Here is a 21,260-nt window from a genome sequence, read left to right on the forward strand (position 1 = left end):
AAGGAAAAAACCAAGCATACTCTTGCCTTTTCCACTTCCCTGCCTACGCCAGTGAGAGGTGCTCCACCTCCCCCTGAGGAGCAAGTGGTGCTGGGGGGAGGAGGTGTGAGCAGTGAGCAGCCCACATCCTTGTCCCTGAGGCCACGGGGCTGGAAGGCAGGTGCCTCCGGGGCAGAGCCAGCTGTGGGGACAGTGCCGAAGCGCCCCTCCCAGCCGGGCTTGCGCTCCATGCCCCGTGGCCCTGGCCGGTGGAAGGCATTCCTCATGTCAGCGCTTGTTCCAGATGGAGCCTGGCAGCCCTCACATCGGCCTGCTGGGGCTTGGGGTGGGATTGGAGATATGACATCAGTGGAGTGGCATTCGGGATAACCAAATGTCAGTGCCTGGTGGGGTTCCGTCTGCTTGGAGCCTCCAAAGATAAAAATAATCTCCATCACAAACTGACAAGGAGCTCGGGGGTGGCTGACACCCCCGGCCCCATCCACTACACACTCACCCCAAGTGGAGAGTCCTGCCATGCGCCGCGAGGGTCTCCCCTGAGCCCCACAGCTCAGTGCCTGAAACGGGCTCGGATGTCACCCACCCACTTTCAGCAGCCTAAATGCCCTCAGGCCAGGCACCTTTGGGTGACCTCATCCAGTCAGAGGCTCTGTGCCCTTCCCTGCCTGCACTCACCAGTGCCCTTACCAGAAAACGGGTTTCTTCCTGGTCCTTCCTGGGCACTTTTACCCCCTGCCTCTTTGTCCCTTTGCTGAACTTGCCCCGGGAGCCAGACAGAGGACAGGGGTAACAGCAAAGAGACGGAGTGGCTCCCCGGGCTTCCCTCGGCCACAGCTGCTCCCCTGTGAACCGTGGGGGGCTGCGCCACGAGCACATGCTCCCTAGTGTCAGACACGGGAAGCTTCTGCCCTGCTGGGCAGGGATGGAAAGTCTCTTGCCTCTGGAATCCAGGGAGGGGTGGAAGAGAAGGAAAAACAAACTCAGAAGGGCCCGGCCTGGCGCCCCCCCCCCAGCCGCCGGGGACCCACTGCGTGGGGATGGACCGTCCCGGGGGGCGGCTCAGGCTGCCACACACATGCATCCACACTCCGTTGCTCGCCGCCAGGCCCAGCCCCCCCTGCTGGCCTAGAGCAGCTGTTGCTGGGGGCACCGGGCCTCCCCCGTCACCGGCTTTCACCAGGCCACAGCCCCCCAGGCAGCAGTGCTCAGCCAGCCCCTCTCATCTCTAAGAATAAACTCTGAAGCCAGAGACCGAATGGACCTGAATCATCCGGTCGCCCGACGAGGAGGGGAGTGGCTTGCCGGGACAGGCAAGGGGACTATATAAGCCCCAGAGGGCTGGCGCAGCCCTGATCTCTTCCACCGGTTCGTACGTCTGCCAGAAGAGCGGGGAACCCACCATGTCCCAGGTAGGAGGACCCGGTGCCGGCTGTGTGGGGGCGGGGGCGGGAACCTGGACACTGTCCTCTCTGACGGTCCTGTCTTGAGCTGAACTCCAGGTGTAAACAGGAGTCTCTGCAGCCCCTGAACGGCCAGGGCCCAGGGAGGGCATCCCCCGGCCCGAGCTTGCCGACAAACCCCTATTTATCTTGGGTTCGGTGGTATTCCCTGGTTTGCCCGGAGGGTAGAGATGACATGTAGGATACTTCGAGTCTCTGCGTATGCTTTTGTGCGCAAGGAAGCTGACTGTATGACTGTGTGTGTGTGTGTGTGTGTGTGTGTGTGTGTGTGTGTGTGTACTTACATACTCCTGAGGCTGGACCTGTAGGTACACGGTTCTGCCTGGGCATCGCCCCAGCAGGACAGATCTCTGTGCAAGGGCTGCAGCCTGTTGCCCCAGGAACCCAGCCCAGGCTCGGGGACCAGGGAGTCCCTGCACCTGTCCCCAGGGCTTAGGAAGGAGTGAGGCCTCAGACTCGTGGGCGCTTGGGGCTGCCAGGATAAGCAGGGAGTCTGAATATCCCTAGTACTGGAGGAACAGACAGAGGAGCAGGCTAAGTGGAGACCTCTCCTTGCTGCCTGCTCTGTGGGTGGGTGCTCAACCTCAGACTGACTTCATGGGTATCTGCTTCTACTACCCTATTCCCACCCCCAAAACACACAAGGTAAATGCAGGCAGTTGGGGAGAGAGAAAGGCAGGCTCTAAGGGACCTGTTGCCACCCAGTGAGCAGGTCGTGGAATTCACCCCTTGAAATCCACCTCAAAACCAGTCCCTTTCCCCTTTGCCCTTTGTGCCCAGGCCTGACCTGGCCAGGCAGACAGTATGAGGCCAGTCCCCGAGCTCCCAGGCTGTGGGAGAAGGACAGAGAGACTTGGGGGTGGGTGGTGGAGTACAGCTGTGAAGGCTTCCTGGAGGAGGAGTGGCGCCTTCAATTGGCTTGAGCTCAGTGACCAGTGAAGAGGGATCTCAGGGCCGAGGCACAGAGGTGGGAAGGGGCTTTCGGCCTCAAGGCCTGGGGTTTTAAGAGGCTCTGGGCTCTTCAAGGCTGGTGCTCAGGAGGCGCCCATCAAGAAGAAGCGCCCCCCAGTGAAGGAGGAAGATCTGAAGGGGGCCCGTGGAAACCTAGCCAAGAACCAGGAGATCAAGTCCAAGACCTATCAGGTCATGCGGGAGTGTGGTGAGTATCTTCCCGGGCAGTGGGGGTGGAGGGCGTGGATGGCTGTCAATGTGGGGGGGTGGGGGTGGGACGGGGTGAGGGGTCCCAGGGTCATTTCCTGAGAGTCCAGAGCTCTTGAGCTCAGGGGGACTCCCCCCATGAATGCCCCTCCGCCACCTCCCCATCTTCCCCACAGAACGAGCCGGCTCCACCGCCCCGTCCGTGTTCAGCGGCAACCGGACCGGCACTGAGACCGTCTTCGAGAAGCCCAAAGCCGGACCTGCCAAGAGCATCTTTGGCTGAGACGTGCACCCCATTCCCCTTGCCGCTGCCAACTCCCAGACGCAGGAGCCTTCCCCCAAAACTTTTTTATGCCAGAATGCACCCTCTCACCTGCTGCCCGTGGGACAGCCACCCGCCCCTCACAGCCCTGGCCCCTCGGCTCAGGGACTCTGCACCAGCACCCGGGGAACACCAATAAAGAGCATGCCCGCGCGGCCCCAGCATGTGGAGCCTGTTAGTTGGTCACCGGCCATGGCCACTAAGTGTAGGGGAGGGGCAGGCAGGTTAGGGTGTGAGGCATGTTCCTCACCCTTCGTGGGCTTTTGGGAGGTCCCAGAGGGTAAGGCAGGTGCTATTATGGCTACTGCCACGTGCGAGAAAGAGCCTTGGACGTGGAGACGTGGTGCTGAGCTCCTGTGTGACTTCAAACCAGTCTCTCCCTTTCTGAGCCTCGGTTTCCCCTCCTGTCTGACAAGGGCCACAGGAACACGGCTCAGGGTGAAGCAGGTGGGGACCCGAGGCTCACCCCTCTGCCTGCCTTCGGCAGAAGCCATCAAGATGCTTCCAAGGACTCCAAGGCCCTGCCAGACCAGGGACCTCCAAGCCCCTTCCCCCCGCACCCCTGTTTGCACTACCTCCTTGCCAGCTCATACCCCTCAAAGACAAAGCCAGATCGAGGCCCCTCTCTGGCCAGTGGTAGGCCGCCTCCTGAGCTGTTGTCCCACAGCCAGGGTGAGCCTCCCCCTTGCCACTCCCACAGCTCTGCCTGCATCATGGGAACTCCAGGCCCTTGGCTCACAAGGCCTCAGTGTCCCCTGTGTGCATGGAGCTGTCAGATCTGGGCCTGCGGAGGCCCATCCCCCTCTGACGGCAAAACCACGGGCAGAGTCCCAGGCTGGACCAGCAGGGCTGGGCCTTGCGGCACCCGACTCAGGGCTGCCGTTGGCAGGGAAGCTGGCCGGTCCCCTGGGCAGGTGGGGCTGGCTGCTTCGAGCCTTTCCCACGTTCTCAGCCAGCCCGACCTCCTTATATAGCTGCTTCTAGGCTGGGCCTGTGCTCTGTGCCCCCAAGGAGCAGACCTCCGGTGGGACGGGGCCTGGGCCTGCCCACTGTGCTCCCCGAGGAGGCTCTTTGCAGATTGCCGAAGGGGTGTGAAGCCCCATGTGATCCCAACCTTATTCAGAGCCAAAGGGCAAGCAGTATAGACGTGCATAGAGATGCTCCCGGCTGCAGGTGTGCTAAGGCAGGGGAACATTTACTCGCAGCCAGAGACACAGCACCCGAGTCTCTGCTGCCCTTTCCCCCGGGCTGGATGCTGCTGGCCTTGATGGAGGAGACCCCCGGCGGCCAGTCACTGCCTCAGATCCTTGTGTGGGCCCCCAACATGGCTGCTCCCCACCCCAACCAGTGTCACCAAGCCATCCTCCTTCCTCGACCAAGGGTTTGGCACCTGGCCACACTGCTGAAGCAACTCGACCTTATCCGTGGCCAGACCCAGGAGCTGGGCTTTCCCAGAACCGCCAGGGACACAAGCACCAGTTTCATCCAGATCCCTCAGTATTTATTCACTTCGTTGCTGTTTGTTACAAAGGCATTTCAAGTTTATTAAAGGATAATTGAGAACTCAAGTTACCGGTAATCCTAGCCCAGGCCGTCCGGTGCACTCCCCCTGGTCTGGCTCCGGACAGTGGCACTGCCTTGGCATGCTGCTGCCTCCACATTCTCACGCTGGCCGTGACTCACGGGCTCCCTCGGCATGACTGACCCCTGTGGGCCGCCGAGTGCACACACCACCACACCGTTCGTTCCATGCTTTCCTCTCAATAAATTCCCTGGAGGGAGACCTCTGGGCCTCAAGGTGTGGGCATCTTTATGGCTCTCGGTTGGAATTGCCAAAGTGCGGGTCTCGTTCTGGGGGACTTGCTGGAGCTGAACCAAGAGCCCTAGCTAGATTGATGGGGCCCGACAGCAGCCTGGGACCCAAAGGCAGAGGACTCCTGGGCCCAGTCCCTGTCACCCCAGAAACAAGGGTTCTCCATCCTGCCCCGACCCCAGCAGATCTTGCCCCAGTCAGACACCCCAGTGGCTGCTCAGTTCAGGCTCCCACTGCCCCCTCCCGGAAGCCACTCCCTAGCCCCCTTGGTCTGGGCTATCCCTGTTTCTCCCAGGCTGGGCTTAACGGAGAGCAGGCTGGTTCACTGTTGTGTCTCCCAGACCTAGGGAGCCCGCCAGTGGAAGGGCTGGTGCGAGGGGTTGGTAGCGGCCTGGGATGATTCTGGACTTTTCAGAGGGAGTGCCATACTCACTTCCCACCTGAGCCCGCCTCTCCTCACTACGTGTTCCTATCCCCAGCCAAGGTCCACGGGACAGTCACGGTTTGCTTAGCTGAGGCTACTGCAGTTTTTGGCTTGGAGATCCCAACTTCCCAGAAGCCGCCCCCAGAGGGGCGGGACCGCAAGCATGTTACTAATTCATTCCGCACATCCTCCCAAGTTCAGAAGCAACCTGCCAGGCACTGGAGCCCAAATGAAGGCTTCGGCCCCTGGCTGCCCCTGTGGCCTCGCGCCGGTGCTCTTCTTGCTGCTGGCTGCGCCCCCGACAGCGGCCACCCAGAAGGTAAGGGGTGTCCGCAGGTGCCCGAGCGGGGGTGGCGCGAGCCGATTGACAAGGAGAGCGTGTGTGTGTGCGAGCACGTGCGGCCGGACGAGCGTGGCCCAGTGCGTGCGCGAAGACGGGGTGCCAACTGGCAGCCAGGCACTAGCCTGGGCGCTGTCTGGATGCTCTCCCATTTAACAGAAGGGAGACCCCGCTCCCGCTTTACGGGGAGGCGATGCGGCCCGGCGAGCTGCCGCTAGGGGCCAGCAGGGGGTGGGCTGGGCAAGAATGGGCTTCAGGAGCCCGCCTCTCCCTCTCCCTGGCTGAGTGGCTGCGCAAGAGTTATTTACGCTTTTCGTGTCTGTTTCCTCATCTGTAAAACGGCAAAAAGAAATGCTATTCAGAGCTTTGTCGTGAAGATCAAACCTGTAAAGATCTAGAAAGAACTTCGTCCAATGTCTGCCACCGAGCAGACACTCCATGAGCCACCCGGCCTCAGTGCTAAGCCGCGCGTGCACCTGAACATGCCATGTGCCGAGAGCAGGTGTGCAAGGCTGCAGGCGTGCACACGTCCTTCCTGGGGAACCGCAGACCTGGAGGAGAAGAGCATTTACCTGGGGAGGGTCCAGGGCTGCAGGGTCAAGGGGGGCAAAGAGGAAGGCTCCCAGTAATTAGAGACTGGGCCCCCCATCTCCTCCACGTTCTCCCAGCTCCCGTAAGCACCTGGTGGGAGAGAGGCAAGAGCTGCTTTTCCCAGTCTCCATGGAGGCTGAGGGCACCAGAAATCGCAGAACTTGTTCACTACCCTTTCACCAGGCAGAGCTAGGATCAAATGTGAAGCGGCCTGACCCCGCTAGGGCCCCCCGCCAGAGGAGAAAGTGACAGTCACCTCCCGGAACACACTGAAGGGTGGGGGACGAAGCACGCAGCTCCCTCTGCTGTGAGACCAGTGTTCACATGTGAAATGCCTCATGGGGTTCGGCCGGGGGCTTGGTCAGTGGTTCGGTCGGTGTCGGGGACCAAGGGCAGGGCCCCCTCTTAAAGAGTGCTGTCTCAAGCTGGGGTGGCATTCAAACAGTCCCACCCCTCCCCCTTCACTGGTCCAGAATGGCATCAACATCTACAGCCTCACCGTGGACTCCAAGGTCTCGTCCAGATTTGCCCACACAGTCGTCACCAGCAGGGTGGTCAACAGGGCCAATATTATGCAGGAGGCTACCTTCCAGGTGGAGCTGCCCAAGAGAGCCTTCATCACCAACTTCTCCATGTAGGTGCCTTCCTGCCCTCTTCCCCGACCTTCCTCAACCCGGCACCATGACACCATCTGCCCTGGTGACACCCTGTCGGGAAGAGCGACCCTCTTCCTGATGTGAGGTGAGCCAGGATGGATGCCTTAGGCGTGTGTGCTCTGCCTGTAGGCAATATAAGGAACCAGAGGCTTTACCCATGAACTTCATGCGTTCTCAGAGACGTTCCATCCCTCCAGCCTCCACCCATCCATCCCTCCTGCCGGCCATCCCTACCTCCCTTCCTCTCTCCCTTCATCCTTACCTCCATCTCTCCCTCCCTCCCTCCCTCCACCCACCCTTCCATTCATCCCTCCCGCCATCCACCATCCACCAACCCGCCCCGTTCACAGATGGAGAACCACAGCATCTTGGTGTCTGTTCCTCCGAAGAGTAGAGTTGGGGCATCCTGAGGCCAGGCCCAGGCAGGAGGGAGTCACAAAAGGCAGAGTCCAGCTCGGAATACAGATGACTTCCTAACTCCTGGGCTGCCCCACAGTGGAGCAATGCCTGGAGGAGGGCGATCTCTGTCACAGGAAGTTCTAAGCCAGCTCGTCCCCTCCCTCCCACTTGGGACACAGCAGAGGGCCTTTCTGCTCTGGGCCCGAGGCCGCACGGGGAGGCCCCTGGGATTTCTGTGGACTCTGTGGCTCCAGGCTGCTCCTCACCTTGTCCTCTGCTGTCCTCCCCCACCCTTCCCAACTCTTTTGCAATGTTTGCTAAATGCCTGAGAACCCTCCCCGTCTGCACCTGGCCCCACGAGAGAGGCAGTGATTCAGGGCAGGCCAGAGAGACGCTGATCCCAGCAACTGAGGGAGGGCAATGGATGGGGCCCAGAGCAAGCTTCTCTCGGCCGGGGTCCCCAAACTACCCTGAGACCTCTGAAATAACTGCGGTGGGGCCTGGGTCCCCGTGGTCGGCTTCTTCCTCGCTCCCTGCCACCCCCGTCAGCAGCCCCCTGCTTCTCCTAATCCTGGAGCCAGGCCTGTGCTGCCCAACTTGCAGTCTGAGCGCTGCAGGGTACCCCCAGCCTCCGACAGGGGGCCAAGCCCAGAAGGCGGCCAGCTTCTGGACACATGGCATGTGCTGAGAGCACAGGGCCTGCACTCCTCTCTGGGTCCAGATGGTGTTGCTGCAGGAGATGGGGAAGCAGGGGGCAGGGTGCCCTGCTCTCTGGCCTGACGGGGAGCCTCAGCTGGGCATCTGGGAGGACGAGCCCTATGGCCCACTCAGCAGCTGCATCCCTCGCCCAGAGTTAAATGGTGACCGGGAAGGTCAGGAAGGTGGGACACTGGGTCCTAATGCCCTAGCTACACCCTCCCCGCCCACCCCTGCCCACTCTCACCCTTTCAGGCCCCCCAGGTGGACCAAGCGTAGGTTCGCTGACACGTCCCTGCTCACCTCACAAGGAGGGTCTGGAGCAGGTCTTCTCCTTCCAGAGGAAAAGCCCTGGCAGTTCCTTCTAGTCCCAAAGAATAGCCATTAGGATTGTGGCCACACCCCTGGGGCTCCCGTGCACCAGTTGTCCAAAACCTACTTCCCCAGAGGCCCCCCTCTGTGCAGAGGGCCCTGCCGTGTGCTGGCAGGAAGAGGGGACAGCTGCAGGGAGAGGGGTCAGAGCCTCTCAGACCTGCGTTTCCCACTGGCCTGGGAGCCCAGCGCCCCGCTCCTCCTCCGGCTGCCCACACACCTGCACACAAGGGTGGGCACACGTGCGCCCCGGAAAGTGCTTGCTGGTGACTGACCAGTTCCTCTGGGAGCAGGCTGTGAGGTAGACCGGGCAAGCCGGGATGCGGGGCCAGACTGCAAGGGTGGAGGCCAGGCTTTACCTCAGGCCTGCCTCCCCCGCGACCTTCCTCCCCGGGCTGTTCAGTAAATGCATGTTTACCAACACTGTGCGTGCCGCAGGGTAGACAGAAGCCTAGCATAGCTCGCAGAGGCCCACCACCCTCATCCGGGGCCCTGCCCAGAGCCTTGTACACAGTAAGTACATAATAAGTGAGTAGGCTGGGCGCCTGGGTGGCTCAGTCGGTTAAGTGTCTGCCTTCGGCTCAGGTCATGATCCCAGGGTCCTGGAATCGAGCCCCGCGTCGGGCTCCCTGCTCAGCAGGGCGTTTGCTTCTACCTCCGCCTGCCGTTCCCCCTGCTTCTGCTCTCTTTCTCTCTCTGACAATTAAATAAATAAAATCTTTAAAAAATAATAAGAAGAAAGAAAGAAAGAAATGGGCGGGCTCAGGCAAAGACAGGAGTCGATCTGTGAAGAGGCACACCAAGTTCAGGGAGGCTCCCTGGAGGAGGTGGGACTGGAGTGGGCAGCTCCTCTCAGGCCCTCCACAACACCTGCCGTCCTGCCCCAGGGTCATCGGAGGTGTGACCTACCCAGGGAACATCAAGGAGAAGGCTGCAGCCCAGGAACAGTACAGCGCAGCTGTGGCCAGGGGCGAGAGCGCTGGCCTCGTCAAGTGAGCCAAAGAGGGTGGTGGGAGGGACCCCGGGGGGTGGGGGGGTGGAGGCTGCCCCTGCCTTCAGCCCTGCAGACCCCTCCAGCCTCCAGTGGCCATACCCTGCCTGGCCTGGAGGGGCAGACCTGCTGCTCTCCTCCCCCAGGGCCAGCGGAAGAAAGACGGAGCAGTTCCAGGTGTCGGTCAGTGTGGCTCCCGCTGCCAAGGTCACCTTCGAGCTGGTGTATGAGGAGCTGCTCAAGCGGCATCTGGGAGCATATGAGCTGCTCCTTAAAGTCCAGCCCCAGCAGCTGGTCAAGCACCTGCAGGTACCGGCACTGCCTGCTCCCCGGTGTGGGTGGGGGGTGCTCCAGGGAGACCCCTGCTCTGCTGAGGGCAGCCCCTCCTTCCCGCTCTGCCTCTTGTGAGGCCCAGCCCCAACTCTGGGCGACCGAGTGACCCACTCCTTGCCTCCAGATGGACATTCACATCTTCGAGCCTCAGGGCATCAACTTTCTGGAGACAGAGAGCACCTTCATGACCAACGAACTGGCAGACGCCCTCACCGTCTCGCAGAACAAGACCAAGGTGGGCCTGCCTCGGTCGGCGGGCAAGCGTCCCCAGGGGCCTGTTGTCAGGCCAGCCGTATGAGTCTATCCAGAGAGTGGGACAAATGGGCAGACTCTCTGAGCTGGAGGGACTTCGGAGGTCTGTGTTCATGCTGCCGCTTGGCTGAGGTGGAGGGCAAGGCCTAGAGAAGTCTGCTGGGTGCTGGTGTGAAGCCTGAGATGGGGAGAAGGCCATGGGGAGGAGCTGGGGTGAGGGACCCACAGCGGGGAGGGGTCACCAGCTGGATCCTGCGCAAACTGAGCCCAGCCTCTGCTCACACAGCTCCCACTCCCCTGTATGGAGGCAGTCTCTCCAACAGCTTGGCCTCAGAGAATGTTCCCTGGACTGTGGCCCAAGGCTGCATCCTGGAATTCTTGCTTCAGAGGGGGTGGGGGTGGCCACGGGGCTCCTCCCAACTCCAGCCTGTCCTTCCCCAGGCTCACATCCAATTCAAGCCCACGCTCTCCCAGCAAAAGTCACCAGGGCAGGAGGACACAGTCCTGGATGGCAACTTCATCGTCCGCTACGATGTGCACCGGACCGTCCCCGGGGGCTCCATTCAGGTGTGTGGGCTCTCAGGCGAGAGTAGGGCAACCAGAAAAGGGCCCGAGCTTGTATGTTCTAGAAGGAAATGCAAAATAACTGCCCCTACTTATCAGGGTGAACCAGTGGCAGCACAGACCGAAAACAAATAATTTTGTTATGTTGTCCCTGAAACAATTTTCTCTTGGAGGCACAGAAGTTTCACCTCTGCTAAAGAGATGCCCTGTAGGATTTCCTTTATTGCCTTGGCTGCCAGGAGGCTCACAGTTCAGTTTTATGCTCAATGGCAGTAGCTTCTTTCACACAAGTTCCTGGCATCATTGTGCTTTCCCTTTTGACCTCTGATGGACCTTGTTTTTAAAGTCTTTAGTCTTTTGATGGATTTCAGGCTTAGAATGTCTGAACTTTTTGTGATAAGTTGCCTCAAATACTAAAACAAATAGGAGATAAAGTGGGGGTAGAGTTCTAGTGGACCATGTGTGAGCAGGGAAGGCAAGAGAGGGGCTGGACTGAGCCGTCAAAGACGGTGAAGATTTGGGAGGTCAGCAGTGGAACAGAGACAGAGGGGGCTGTGTGAAGAGAGGAACCCAAGGATTAGGGTGAGAAGGCTGGTCGGGGGCAGGGCAGGGCTGCAGCTCTTATTACCTGGGTTTGTTTCACTCTGATCACAGATCGAGAGTGGCTACTTTGTGCACTACTTTGCCCCTGAAGGCCTGCCCGCTATACCCAAGAATGTGATCTTTGTCATTGACAAAAGCGGCTCCATGAGAGGCAGGAAGATCCAGCAGGTGGGTCCCTCTGGCTAAGGGCACAGCCCTGGAATCTCACACATGCCTAACGCCATTGGCCCTGGTCTAGGAGGCATTCTCCCCCCTCCATCTTCCTGGGTAAGGGGTACCCAGGTGTTGAGATTGGCCAGAGTGTGGGCAGTGCCTGCCCCGAGAGCATTGACCATGGGAGCCTGCAGATGCCAGCCCAAGTACACATGAGCCCCAGGGAGGCCCCACTCAGACACCCGCCTGAGTCTCCCACCCTCCTGCCCAGACCCGGGAAGCCTTAATCAAGATCCTGGATGACCTCAGCCCCAACGACCAGTTCAATCTTGTCAGCTTCAGCGGGGAGGCGGCCCAGTGGAAGCCCTTGCTGGTGCCGGCCTCAGCCGAGAACGTGAACCAGGCCAGGAGCTATGCTGCCAGCATCCAGACCCAAGGAGGTGAGCGCCTCTGGGGCCCTGCAGCGTGGGGGCTTCTGGTGCAGCGAGCCCAGCCTGGGCAGCCGGGCTGGAAGCCACAGCCCTGAGAGTACGTGCCCCCCAGGGACCAACATCAACGACGCGATGCTGATGGCCGTGCAGCTGCTGGACAGTGCCAACCAGAAGGAGCTGCTTCCAGAGGGGAGCGTCTCCCTCATTATCCTGCTCACCGACGGCGACCCCACCATGGGTGAGGGCACCGCCAGCCACTCCGGGACATGCTGCCCTGGAGGGGGCGCAGCTGGGGTTCTCCCTGGCTTGCCGTGGGACCCGAGGCTGGGGTGGGGGGCGTATCTGAGGCCCCTCTGGCTCTGAGATTCCAGAGGTATCTTTGAACAAATCACTTTCTCCACTCCCCCTTCCCACACCGCTGGGTCCAGGGGAGACCAACCCTGCAAGGATCCAGAAGAACGTGAAGGAAGCTATAGATGGCCAGTACAGCCTCTTCTGCCTGGGCTTTGGCTTCGACGTCAGCTTTGCCTTCCTAGAGAAGCTAGCGCTAGACAACGGCGGCCTGACTCGGCGCATCTATGAGGACTCGGACTCCACCCTGCAGCTGCAGGTGCCAGAGGGTCCCGGGTGGGTCTCCTGGATGAGGTGGGCGGGGCCCGGCCCGGCCCTTGTAACACCCCCCCCCACCTTGCAGGACTTCTACCAGGAAGTGGCCAACCCACTGCTGACAGCAGTGACCTTTGAGTACCCCAGCAACGCGGTGGAGAAGGTCTCACGGGACAACTTCCGGCTGCTCTTCAAAGGCTCTGAGATCGTCGTGGCTGGGAAGCTCCGGGACCAGAGCCCCGATGTGCTCTCAGCCAAAGTCAGGGGGCAGCTGGTGAGTGTGGCCAGCCCCTCTGCAGGGGAGGGGCAGCCGGGGCGGGCAGTCAGGAGGGGCTGGGTTCAAATGCCAACCTGGCAGGGCTCCAGCGACTGACCTTGTGCAAGTCACACCGTGCCCTCTGCCACTTAGAGATGACACTTAGCAGTCCGTCTGTGCTGCTGCTGGTCCTGAGAGCACCAGGTACTTGGCATGCCCTCCTGGCCTCACACCGGCCCTCGGAGGCAGTGGTCGGCCAGGGGGACTGCTCCCCTTTCGCAGATGGGCAGGCTGAGGTCCAGGCAGGGCAGGCAACTTGGCTCGGGCCCCAAAGCAGCCAGGTCAAGAGCCCGGCTCCCCTCGTGGCGCCCTGTCGCTGCCTCTGTGCCACGGGAGGCCCTCTCACTCCACAGACAGAAACAGCACTTGCTCTGCTGTAGATCCTTCTCTAGGCCCTGGGGATACTGTCCTCTCGGGAGAGACAATGCGGGTAAATCATCACACAACCAGGGAGCTGCAGGCTGTGTTCGAACCAAAGTCCTACCTTGGCCTCTCCCCAGAAGGCCTGGAGAAGGAAGCAGCAGTCCACCCAGAGCTTAGTACCCACCTTACTGCCACCATCCCACTGCACCCAGCCCCAGCAGAGGGCATCAGCTTGGGCAGGGGACTGCTGGTTGGGGCAGATGGGGCCCCAAGCCCTATCAGGGCCATGACACCTGAGTTCTCTTCTCAGCTCTGCCACTGACTTCTGGAGAAGGCTCTTCCCTCTTTGTTCCCAGAGTCTCCATCTTTGGGATGAGTGTGGAATGCCTCTGGGGCCCCTTTCTGCCCCTACACTGCACTTGCCCTTCCTTCCCGCTGCTGTTTCTACCCTGGCCAGGGGTTCGGATCCCATTCCCTTTCTCTGGAAGGGTCGGTCTGACCTGAGTTCCCGGCTCTGTGCCTGCCATGTTGGCCTTGGAGGGGCCCTCACTGCCCCTGCCCGGGCTGGGCCCCTCTTTCCAGCACATGCAGAGCATCACCTTCCAAACGGAGTCCAGCGTGGCGGAGCAGGAGAAGGAGTTCCAGAGCCCCAAGTACATCTTCCACAGCTTCATGGAGAGACTCTGGGCATACTTAACCATCCAGCAACTGCTGGAGCAAATGTGGGTGGCCCACACCCTCGAGGGCCCACTGGGGCAGCCACACACAGCCCAAGCACCTTCCCAAGCTTTCCCCGGGGCGGGGGGCAGGTGCAGCTGGCCCGGGGTATCTCCCGGGCATAGAGAGAGAGGCTAGTGCAATCGTGGGTGAGCTCCAGACTCTCCCTGTGGGAACCTCCCAGAAGCGTCTGGAAGGGAGGGAGAATCTGACTAAGCATCTGGGGAGGACCCGCTGGGCCTCTGATATCCCCCACCTGCAGGGTTTCGGCATCCGATGCTGAGAAGCAGGCCCTCGAGACCCGAGCTCTGAACTTGTCGCTCCAGTATTGCTTTGTCACTCCCCTCACGTCCATGGTGGTCACCAAACCTGAAGGCAAAGAATGGTCTGAAGTTGCTGAGAAGCCTGTGGAAACCAGTAGGTGTGAGAGTAGGACCCCAGCCTCCTTGGCAGCACGGTTTTGACCTAGCGTCCTCCAGAGCCTTTCCCGTGTCCCCACCAAGTCCCCGACCCAGCCATCCCTAGTTTCCCAGGATCCCCCGGACACTCATCCCATCTCATTGATGAGGAAGCTGAGGCCAGGTCTCCTGACCCCAGAGTTCACCGCACTTAGTCAGTGCTGGGGTTGGGAAGCAAGGTTAAACAGAAGCCCTTTGAACTTGTGGAAACCACTCTAACAGTGTATTTCCTTTTCTCTCTTTTTGTTTTATCCAGAAAACAAACACAGGAACTTCTACTTAGGTAAGGGCCTAACTCCTTCAAAGGCTGGGCCAGGGGACGGTTGGCTGACACAGGGCTTAAGGCCCCAGCCCTGCGAGGTTGCTGCTACTCAGACCCCGTCCTGGGCACTTAGGGACACAATCCCTGGTCAGCTGGGGACCCCAAAAAAGTATATCCCAGAAGCTAATCCAGGTCCCTCTGATTTCCAGGTGGTCCACTGTCTAGATTTCGTACCGCTGGAGACAGAAGGTCCAGAATAACAGGTGGCAAAGGAGGGAGGGGGAGGGGTGGGGGAGAGTGACAGGACCTTCACCCCAGACACAGACTAGGCTCTGCCCTGGTTGTTGCGGGAATGACTTGCCCGGCTCACCTGGCTGGTTGGCAGGGCGGGGACTCAGGTCCAGTTATATCTGATTAGGAGGCATCTATACAGACTCTGTCCTCACCCAAAGACGAGGCTGTAGAGGACAAGGTAGTCTGAGTCAGGGGCAGGGGCGGGGGGGCTCATATCCCAGGGACGGGGCTGAGGGGCTCAAGAAGGGTCCATCGCTCCCACGCTGAACTTCTCCTGGCCATGGAGGGACAGGCTCCCAGAGTGATGCGCGTAGGGAGGGGAGCCATCTGCCCTCTCCACATCCCTCTCCTGACCTGGGTCCCAGAGCCTTGGCCATGGGGCGCCATGACGCTGCTTGAGAGAAGGCTGCATGTGTCAACTTTTCCAAAGCTGGACCTTCTGGGAAGACACCTAGTGACTTATGGAGAGCCGGACCACAAGGACCTCTTAATTCTCCTCATCCTTACCCACTTATGGCTGGAAAATCACTGCTACCGGACATGTTGTTAGGTAAGCCACTTTCTGACCCTCTGAGGGTCTAATTTTCTCAAGATGATCATTAAACATGGCCCTAGAGTTAGTGAGGTAAAGCACAAAGCACAGGGCTGGGCACAAACCAGGGAGAGTTGCTGTGGGGCATGACATGATGTAATGTGTCCTTTATTTTCACTGAATTGGATTCATTACACTCTGGAGGCTGGCTCAGGATGGAACCTTCTAGAAAGGGATGTCTTCCTCCATTTCCAAAGCTAGCAGTGCACCCTTGAGCTGTTTCTGATCTCCAGGTCTGGACTCAGAAACAGCACAGAGCCAGGCTAGACCCTGTGTCCTCTCCATTTTCCCTACTAGCACGCTCTCCTGTTTGGAAATCTCATGACAAAGGCTCTCCTAAGTTGGGTGTGGGTGTGGCCGGGGTTTCGGGGCTGGGTGGGGGGACGGGGGGCGCTGATGATAGCTGGAGGGCGTGCTGATTGCTCTCAGTCCTGACTGCCCTCTTCCTTTCTGTTTCTGGCCCTGCACCAATGCCTGCTTCGGCACCATCAGCCCCCTCCATTCCTGACGAAGTGTTTCGTGGTGTGGATTTAAGAGCCAAAGATGCCCCCCAGGCCAGAGTCCCTGCAGTAGCTTCAGACCCTATAACAGGGAGAATCTGGGAGAGGAAAGCCTCGGGGAGCTCTACAGACTTGTCACGTGGGTTTCCCATTGAGGTCTAGAGGGAGCCCTAACCACACATCCATGTCTCTGTCTCTCACCGGCCCCCACCCCGCTCCTTGGGAAGGGGCTCCTAAACCCGGACTTTTTCTTCTTTCAGAATCAGCCAAGACAGCCTTACCCCCAGGTCTGTTGCCAGCCTCCCTTAGGCCTGGTCCCCGCCTTGTCCTTGTCTCCCAGCCTGCTCTACCTACCCTAGGAACCACAGCTGCTGTCCCAGCCCCCATCCAGGCACCTGCCGTCATCCTGATGCTGCCCGGACAGAGCGTGGACCGCCTCTGTGTGGACATCAAGCACTCTCAGGGGCCGATGAACCTGCTCTCAGACCCTGACCAAGGTGAGAGGTGCACATCCAGTCATCCACCCAGAGAGACCCAGACACCACTGACTCCCGACTTACTACCCCAGAGACAATGATGAGACACCTGCCCATGGAGACACACCTTGCCCCACGCAGGCGCATCCCAGATCCCGGCATGGCCATGTCCCTGAGCACCACATACGCAGGTTGGGGTGGCCTGGGCACTCCAGGGTGACCAGACATGGACTTGCTCCCAGGCACTGCCATACTCCCGGGGTGGGGAGACAGACTTGGGCACAGACAAGCTCAGTGGCCTATAGTCAGTGCCCAGAGTGACATGGAAGCAAACCCAGAGGAGGAGACAAGAGCTGTCCGGGGAGCAGGGGTGGCTGCGCAGGGTCATAGAGGAGTGACGAGGCCTTGGCAGACAAGTAGGGGTCCACTGGGCGGAGGAAGGGGCAGGCAGAAGCAGAGCCCTGGAAGGTGCTGGTGGGACTGTGGAGGGTGTGGAGGCGGTGAATGGTGGGAGGAGGTAGGTGTGTGCTGGCCAGGCCTGCACCCCCAACCCCCAGAACGGTCTTACTGGTTGAACTGAGTGTCGGGTCAGATGCAAGGAGGCGCAGCACTCAGGGATGCTCACGCTCGCCTGCAGAGCTGGCCAGAGTCAATGAGAATGTACAGCTCCCTCGTTCCTCCCAGGTCCACGCAGTCTGCCACTCATCCCGCCAGGCCTGTGGTCTGTTTGCTCACAGAGGAGGGGGGGCACCACCCCTCTTCCATCTTGCCCTTGGCCATGGGACCTCATCGGGCCAGGCACGCCACAGGAGCTTTATGAACGTTTGTCGATTTCCAACACGATCTCCCTTCTCAGGGGGCTCGTCTGAAGGTGGCCATCACTGAGGATTCGGGGGTCATTCCACAGACATCTGAAACCAGGGGATGAGGGGAGAGACCGTAGGAACCAGCCCCCAGTGTGAGGGAGTGTTTGGTAAAGGGAGCCGGGGAGGTCAGCTGGTGAGAAGGGGTCTGGGTGGACCTCCCGTTCAGGCCAGCGCCCAGCTGGGGCCATGGTCTTGACCCCTCTGCCCCCGACCCTCTCAGGGGTTGAGGTGACTGCCCAGTACGAGACAGAGAAGGCCCAGTTCTCGTGGATCGAGGTGACCTTCAAGAACCCCCAGCTGCAGGTCCGTGCCATCCCTGAGCACGTGGTAGTGACGCGGAACCGAAGAAACTCTGGCTACAAGTGGAAGGAGACGCTGTTCTCGGTGATACCTGGGTATGCCCCGGCCTGGGTCCCGTTGGGTTCCCCCCCCCACAGTCTGGGTACCTCTCTGGCCCCATCACTTAGCTGGGGACAAGTGCCAACAGGTGACCTGAGCCCACGGGCCTGCGGACGGGGTGGCTGGGCATGAGTCTTCTGCAGTGGGCTGCTCCCGCAGGAGGAGCAGAGACGCAGAGAGCCCTGCACCACCCCCCTGCTCTGGAGGGCACCGAACAGTTAGGCTGGGGCTGGCTGCCCTCATTCCTAACCCGGGTCACTGTCCCAGGTGGGGCACGGTGTGGTTTGGAGCTAGCTCTGCTGCTACTCCTGTGTGACCCTAAGCAGGCTGCTCACCCCCTCTGAGCCTGTTTCCTCACTCATCACCAGAGATAATCCCCCGGCCCTGAGTCTCAGAGGGCAGGGCGGAAGATCCAGTAAGAGGATGTGGTCCGGGAGCACTTTGCCCATTAGAGAGTGCGGTGCCCACGGGGTGCCGTGGGGGGCAACGCTGTCAGTGTGGCCAGGTGATGACAGCAATGAGCTGGAGAGCACTGTCCCCCAGGGCACTTTAGGCATGTCATCCTTAGCATGCTCCCGAAGCTCTGACGGGGGTCGACAAGTCCACCCGGCATCAAACACTGGGCAGCTGGTGGGTGATGCAAGTGGACAGCATCCTCTTCTGGGTGAGGCTGCCCCACCACAGAGCCTTCCAGAGGCAGCTCTCCAGCTCTGGAGGTCACGGGGGCCTGGGAGTGGGGCCGAGGACCCTGACCCTCTTTGAGCCGTGCCCTGCAACCCCCCAGCCTGTACCGGGTACAGAGAGCCTTGCCCTCTGCCCTCTCCCTGCCCCCACAGCAGAGACTGGTTTCCACTTGACAAATGAGTGCATGCCTAGAAAATCCAAGGGCTTCACCTGAAAACTGCCTGATTTCATAAGAGAGCTTAAAGTTTCCGATTATCTGATAAATGCACAGAGAATGACAGGATTTCTATGCCTTGGACTTGCATGCTAGAGGGTAGAATAAAGAATTCTTATCGCCTGCAGTAAGAAAAAGTCCGAATACTTTCATGAGCTACGGAAGATACACATAAGGGAAAACAGACTGTGTCTTGTACAATGACTGGAACAGTGTCAGTTTAGGGCATTTCCATTTAAATGACCTCAGAGTAACAGCAGGGTTCTATTCAACATGCTTAAAAGAGCCTAACATTCCTAAGAAAACAAAAAAGGTAAGAATTTCAAAGATTATCTTAAGTAAAAAAAAAACCAAAAGGACCGGACAGAAGGGAAAGGGACTTGCTCTTCTTAGACCTAAATAACGCTAATCCTCAGAAGGAAGCGCCACTGGCTGTAACAATGAAAGGGACAGAGGAAATGTACCAAGACTGGCCGAAATCGGATCCAACTGATTCACGAGAAGCCAAATCCAAAAGAACCAGGGAGGGAAAAGAGCCGTTGTTTTATTTGAGAAAGAAAACAACGGCTGTATCTAAGTTACCGTCGGTCCCAGTTTACCATGAGGAGACGGAAGCCCAGAAGGGACTGAAGGGACTCAGCACCCGAGGCCACAGTAGGAATTCCCGGGGACAAGCGGGCAGCCCCGCCGGCTCCCAGCCCGACTGCTCAGGACCCTGGCTCTCCCTGCAGCGTCAAGCTGACCATGGACAAGGCGGGGCTCCTGCTGTTAAGCAGCCCGGACAGGGTGACCATCGGCCTGCTACCCTGGGACGGCCCCGGGGAGGGGCTCCGGCTCCTTCTGCGGGACACCGACCGCTTCTCCAGCCGCGTCGGCGGGACCCTCGGTAGGCGTCCTCCCAAGCCACCGCTACCGTGAACAGGCAGCGGGCTTCCCCTCTGTGCGTCTCCCAGCCTCCCTCTCTGTCTTTATGCCTTGCTGACCCGCCCTTTGTGTCCCAGGCCAGTTTTACCAGGACGTGCTCTGGGGGCCTCCGGCAGCGGCAGATGACAGCAAGCGAATGCTGAGGGTTCAGGACCTTGAGTACTCTGCCACCAGGTGACTCTGTGCAAGCAGGCCACTGAGCCCGGCCAAGGGCGGGGGCCGGGAGGCTGGGAGCTGGGCCCCTACCCCTCTGTCCTTGCCCGGCAAATAGAGAGAGTCAGGGCAAAGGCTGATGCTTTAGATATGTCTGACCCAGGTCTTAGCGACCCCACAAAGTACAGTCAGCTCAGACCCACAGAAACCACCCCAGCCCAGAGATCACTCGGGTGGGGGTGGGGGGCAGGGGGAAACTCCTCCTGAAGTCTCAGAGCCCCGGACCCTGAGGACCGCACACAGCTGGGTGTCCACTTGGGTGACGGGGCCTTGTTAGCCGGTGCCGGAGGAAGTTCTCAGGGCCCCGAGACTCTCTGCCCTCCCCGTTCCTAACCCCAGCCATCTCCGTCTCTTCGCACCACACCTGAGATTTGCGGACCACCTATCTTTCTGTCTGTCCACCTTTCCATCCCAGGTTGCTCAAGCTGGATTACCAAGAGGGGTCTCCAGGAACAGAGATTTCCTGCTGGTCCGTGGAGCTGTAGTTATGAGGGAGTGGTGAAGCCCCCCCCCCCCGCACATGCCGCACAAAGGTGTGCAGAGGACTGCCACCCTGTGACCGGAGGGCCACCCATGGGGCCTGGGCTGCGATGGGGAGGATATTTTGACTCATTACAATAAAAACAGTTGCTGTAAGCCCAGGCAATGGGCATCTCTGCTGGCATCTGGCTAAATCCCACATTAGAATCAGAATCTTCGAATCTTCTACCGTGAGCCCTTCAAAGGCCTGTGGCCAGTAAGCCCCATGGCGAAATTTCAGTCCAGTCTCTTCATTTTACAAGCGGAGAAACTACGATTTGGAGAGATTAAACCACCTATTTAAAATGTTGTTCCACACTGGGTGTTATACCCAACCAATGAATCATTGAACACGACATCAAAAACTAATGAGGTACCATATGTTGGCTAGTTGAATTTAAATAAGTATAAATAAGAGAAAATTAAATTAAATTAAATTAAACATTGCTCCAGCCTGCAGCTGGGGGTCTAGGACTGGAGAACATACTCTGGCAGCAAACGTTTAGTCTGCTTTATGGTCACTCAGTCAGTGGAAACCAGTTTTGACTAAAAAAAGACCCATGAACTGGGTTAGAAACAAATGTCCCCGGGTGGGCACAAACTGGGCAGAAGTTCTTTATAGGCCAAGTCCCTGAGGTTCTCAGCAAGCTCTGGGACCCCTTGGTGATGGGGTTTGCATGACACAGTCCGATTTCCACACCTGTTCTCAGGCTCAGGCCTGTCTGCTCACTGCCTTGTCGAGAGGCTAGTCCTGGCAGAGAGGATACAGAGGTGAGGCTCCGGTCCCAGGAAGGAAGCCCGGGTCTGTCCCCAGGAGCCTCCAGTCTCACGGGGGTGCTCCCGGATCCTGGGCTGCCAGGGCCCTGCTCTGCCGTCCATGCTCTGGGGTTAGGCACCCCAGAGAAGGCACCCAATCCCTGCATAGGCAAAGCATACTTAAGAAACCATTTACAATTACTCTACCTACTTCTTTAAAAATGACACACGTCTTTGGCTTACAAATAAAAAGCATCAAGAGAACAAAACAAAAACCAGGAGGATGAGATCAAAGAGAAGAGGCAAGCAGGGGAGAGAGCTGGATCAGAGGCGCCAGGGCCGGGCAGGGAACCACGGCACCGAGGGTGTGCTCCGGCCATCCTGGCGGCCAGGATAAAGCAGGAAATGAGCTCGTCGGCTTGCTGGGAGGGAGCAAACTAGATCACCGGGGAAACATTCTTTTCTTAGCTCTAGGGCTTTACAGAATGTTTGCAGAGTAACTCTTTCTAGAAGGGTCAGAGGAGAGGCCAGTGGGAAGGGTCT

The 21,260-nt window shown here is 59.3% G+C and overlaps 2 protein-coding genes across 2 annotated transcripts; both read left to right on the forward strand.

Moving 5' to 3' along the window:
• Nucleotides 1–1,255: 1,255 nt before the first annotated feature.
• Nucleotides 1,256–2,901, forward strand: MUSTN1 (musculoskeletal, embryonic nuclear protein 1). Its single transcript, XM_028124302.2, has 3 exons — nt 1,256–1,310; nt 2,470–2,619; nt 2,795–2,901. The coding sequence occupies exons 1-3, from the start codon at nt 1,256–1,258 to the stop codon at nt 2,899–2,901; spliced, it is 312 nt and encodes a 103-aa protein (XP_027980103.2).
• Nucleotides 2,902–5,406: 2,505 nt separating this feature from the next.
• On the forward strand, nt 5,407–19,927 carry ITIH4 (inter-alpha-trypsin inhibitor heavy chain 4). The gene is made up of 22 exons (XM_088023324.1): nt 5,407–5,496; nt 6,582–6,742; nt 9,119–9,223; nt 9,369–9,531; nt 9,680–9,790; nt 10,249–10,374; nt 11,026–11,142; nt 11,399–11,567; nt 11,671–11,796; nt 11,987–12,168; nt 12,253–12,438; nt 13,426–13,565; nt 13,823–13,977; nt 14,275–14,301; nt 14,699–14,752; nt 15,005–15,124; nt 15,659–15,805; nt 15,927–16,163; nt 17,229–17,403; nt 19,037–19,191; nt 19,307–19,403; nt 19,858–19,927. The coding sequence occupies exons 1-22, from the start codon at nt 5,407–5,409 to the stop codon at nt 19,925–19,927; spliced, it is 2,913 nt and encodes a 970-aa protein (XP_087879450.1).
• Nucleotides 19,928–21,260: the final 1,333 nt, after the last annotated feature.

Source organism: Eumetopias jubatus, unplaced genomic scaffold (genome assembly GCF_037043125.1).
Source record: "Eumetopias jubatus isolate StellerSeaLion01/CBP00866 unplaced genomic scaffold, mEumJub1_p1.0 scaffold_1, whole genome shotgun sequence".
NCBI lineage: Eukaryota > Metazoa > Chordata > Mammalia > Carnivora > Otariidae > Eumetopias > Eumetopias jubatus.

Bases quoted from the DNA above. Each gene is read 5' to 3' on its own strand.
- MUSTN1 (XM_028124302.2), top strand. From the start codon at position 1,256: ATGGACCTGAATCATCCGGTCGCCCGACGAGGAGGGGAGTGGCTTGCC. The intron at 1,311-2,469 runs GCAAGGGGACTA...GGGTTTTAAGAG, and splicing joins GGAGTGGCTTGCCGGGACAG to GCTCTGGGCTCTTCAAGGCT. The intron at 2,620-2,794 runs GTGAGTATCTTC...TCTTCCCCACAG, and splicing joins TCAGGTCATGCGGGAGTGTG to AACGAGCCGGCTCCACCGCC.
- ITIH4 (XM_088023324.1), top strand. From the start codon at position 5,407: ATGAAGGCTTCGGCCCCTGGCTGCCCCTGTGGCCTCGCGCCGGTGCTC. The intron at 11,797-11,986 runs GTGAGGGCACCG...CGCTGGGTCCAG, and splicing joins CGACGGCGACCCCACCATGG to GGGAGACCAACCCTGCAAGG. The intron at 14,302-14,698 runs GTAAGGGCCTAA...ATATCTGATTAG, and splicing joins ACACAGGAACTTCTACTTAG to GAGGCATCTATACAGACTCT.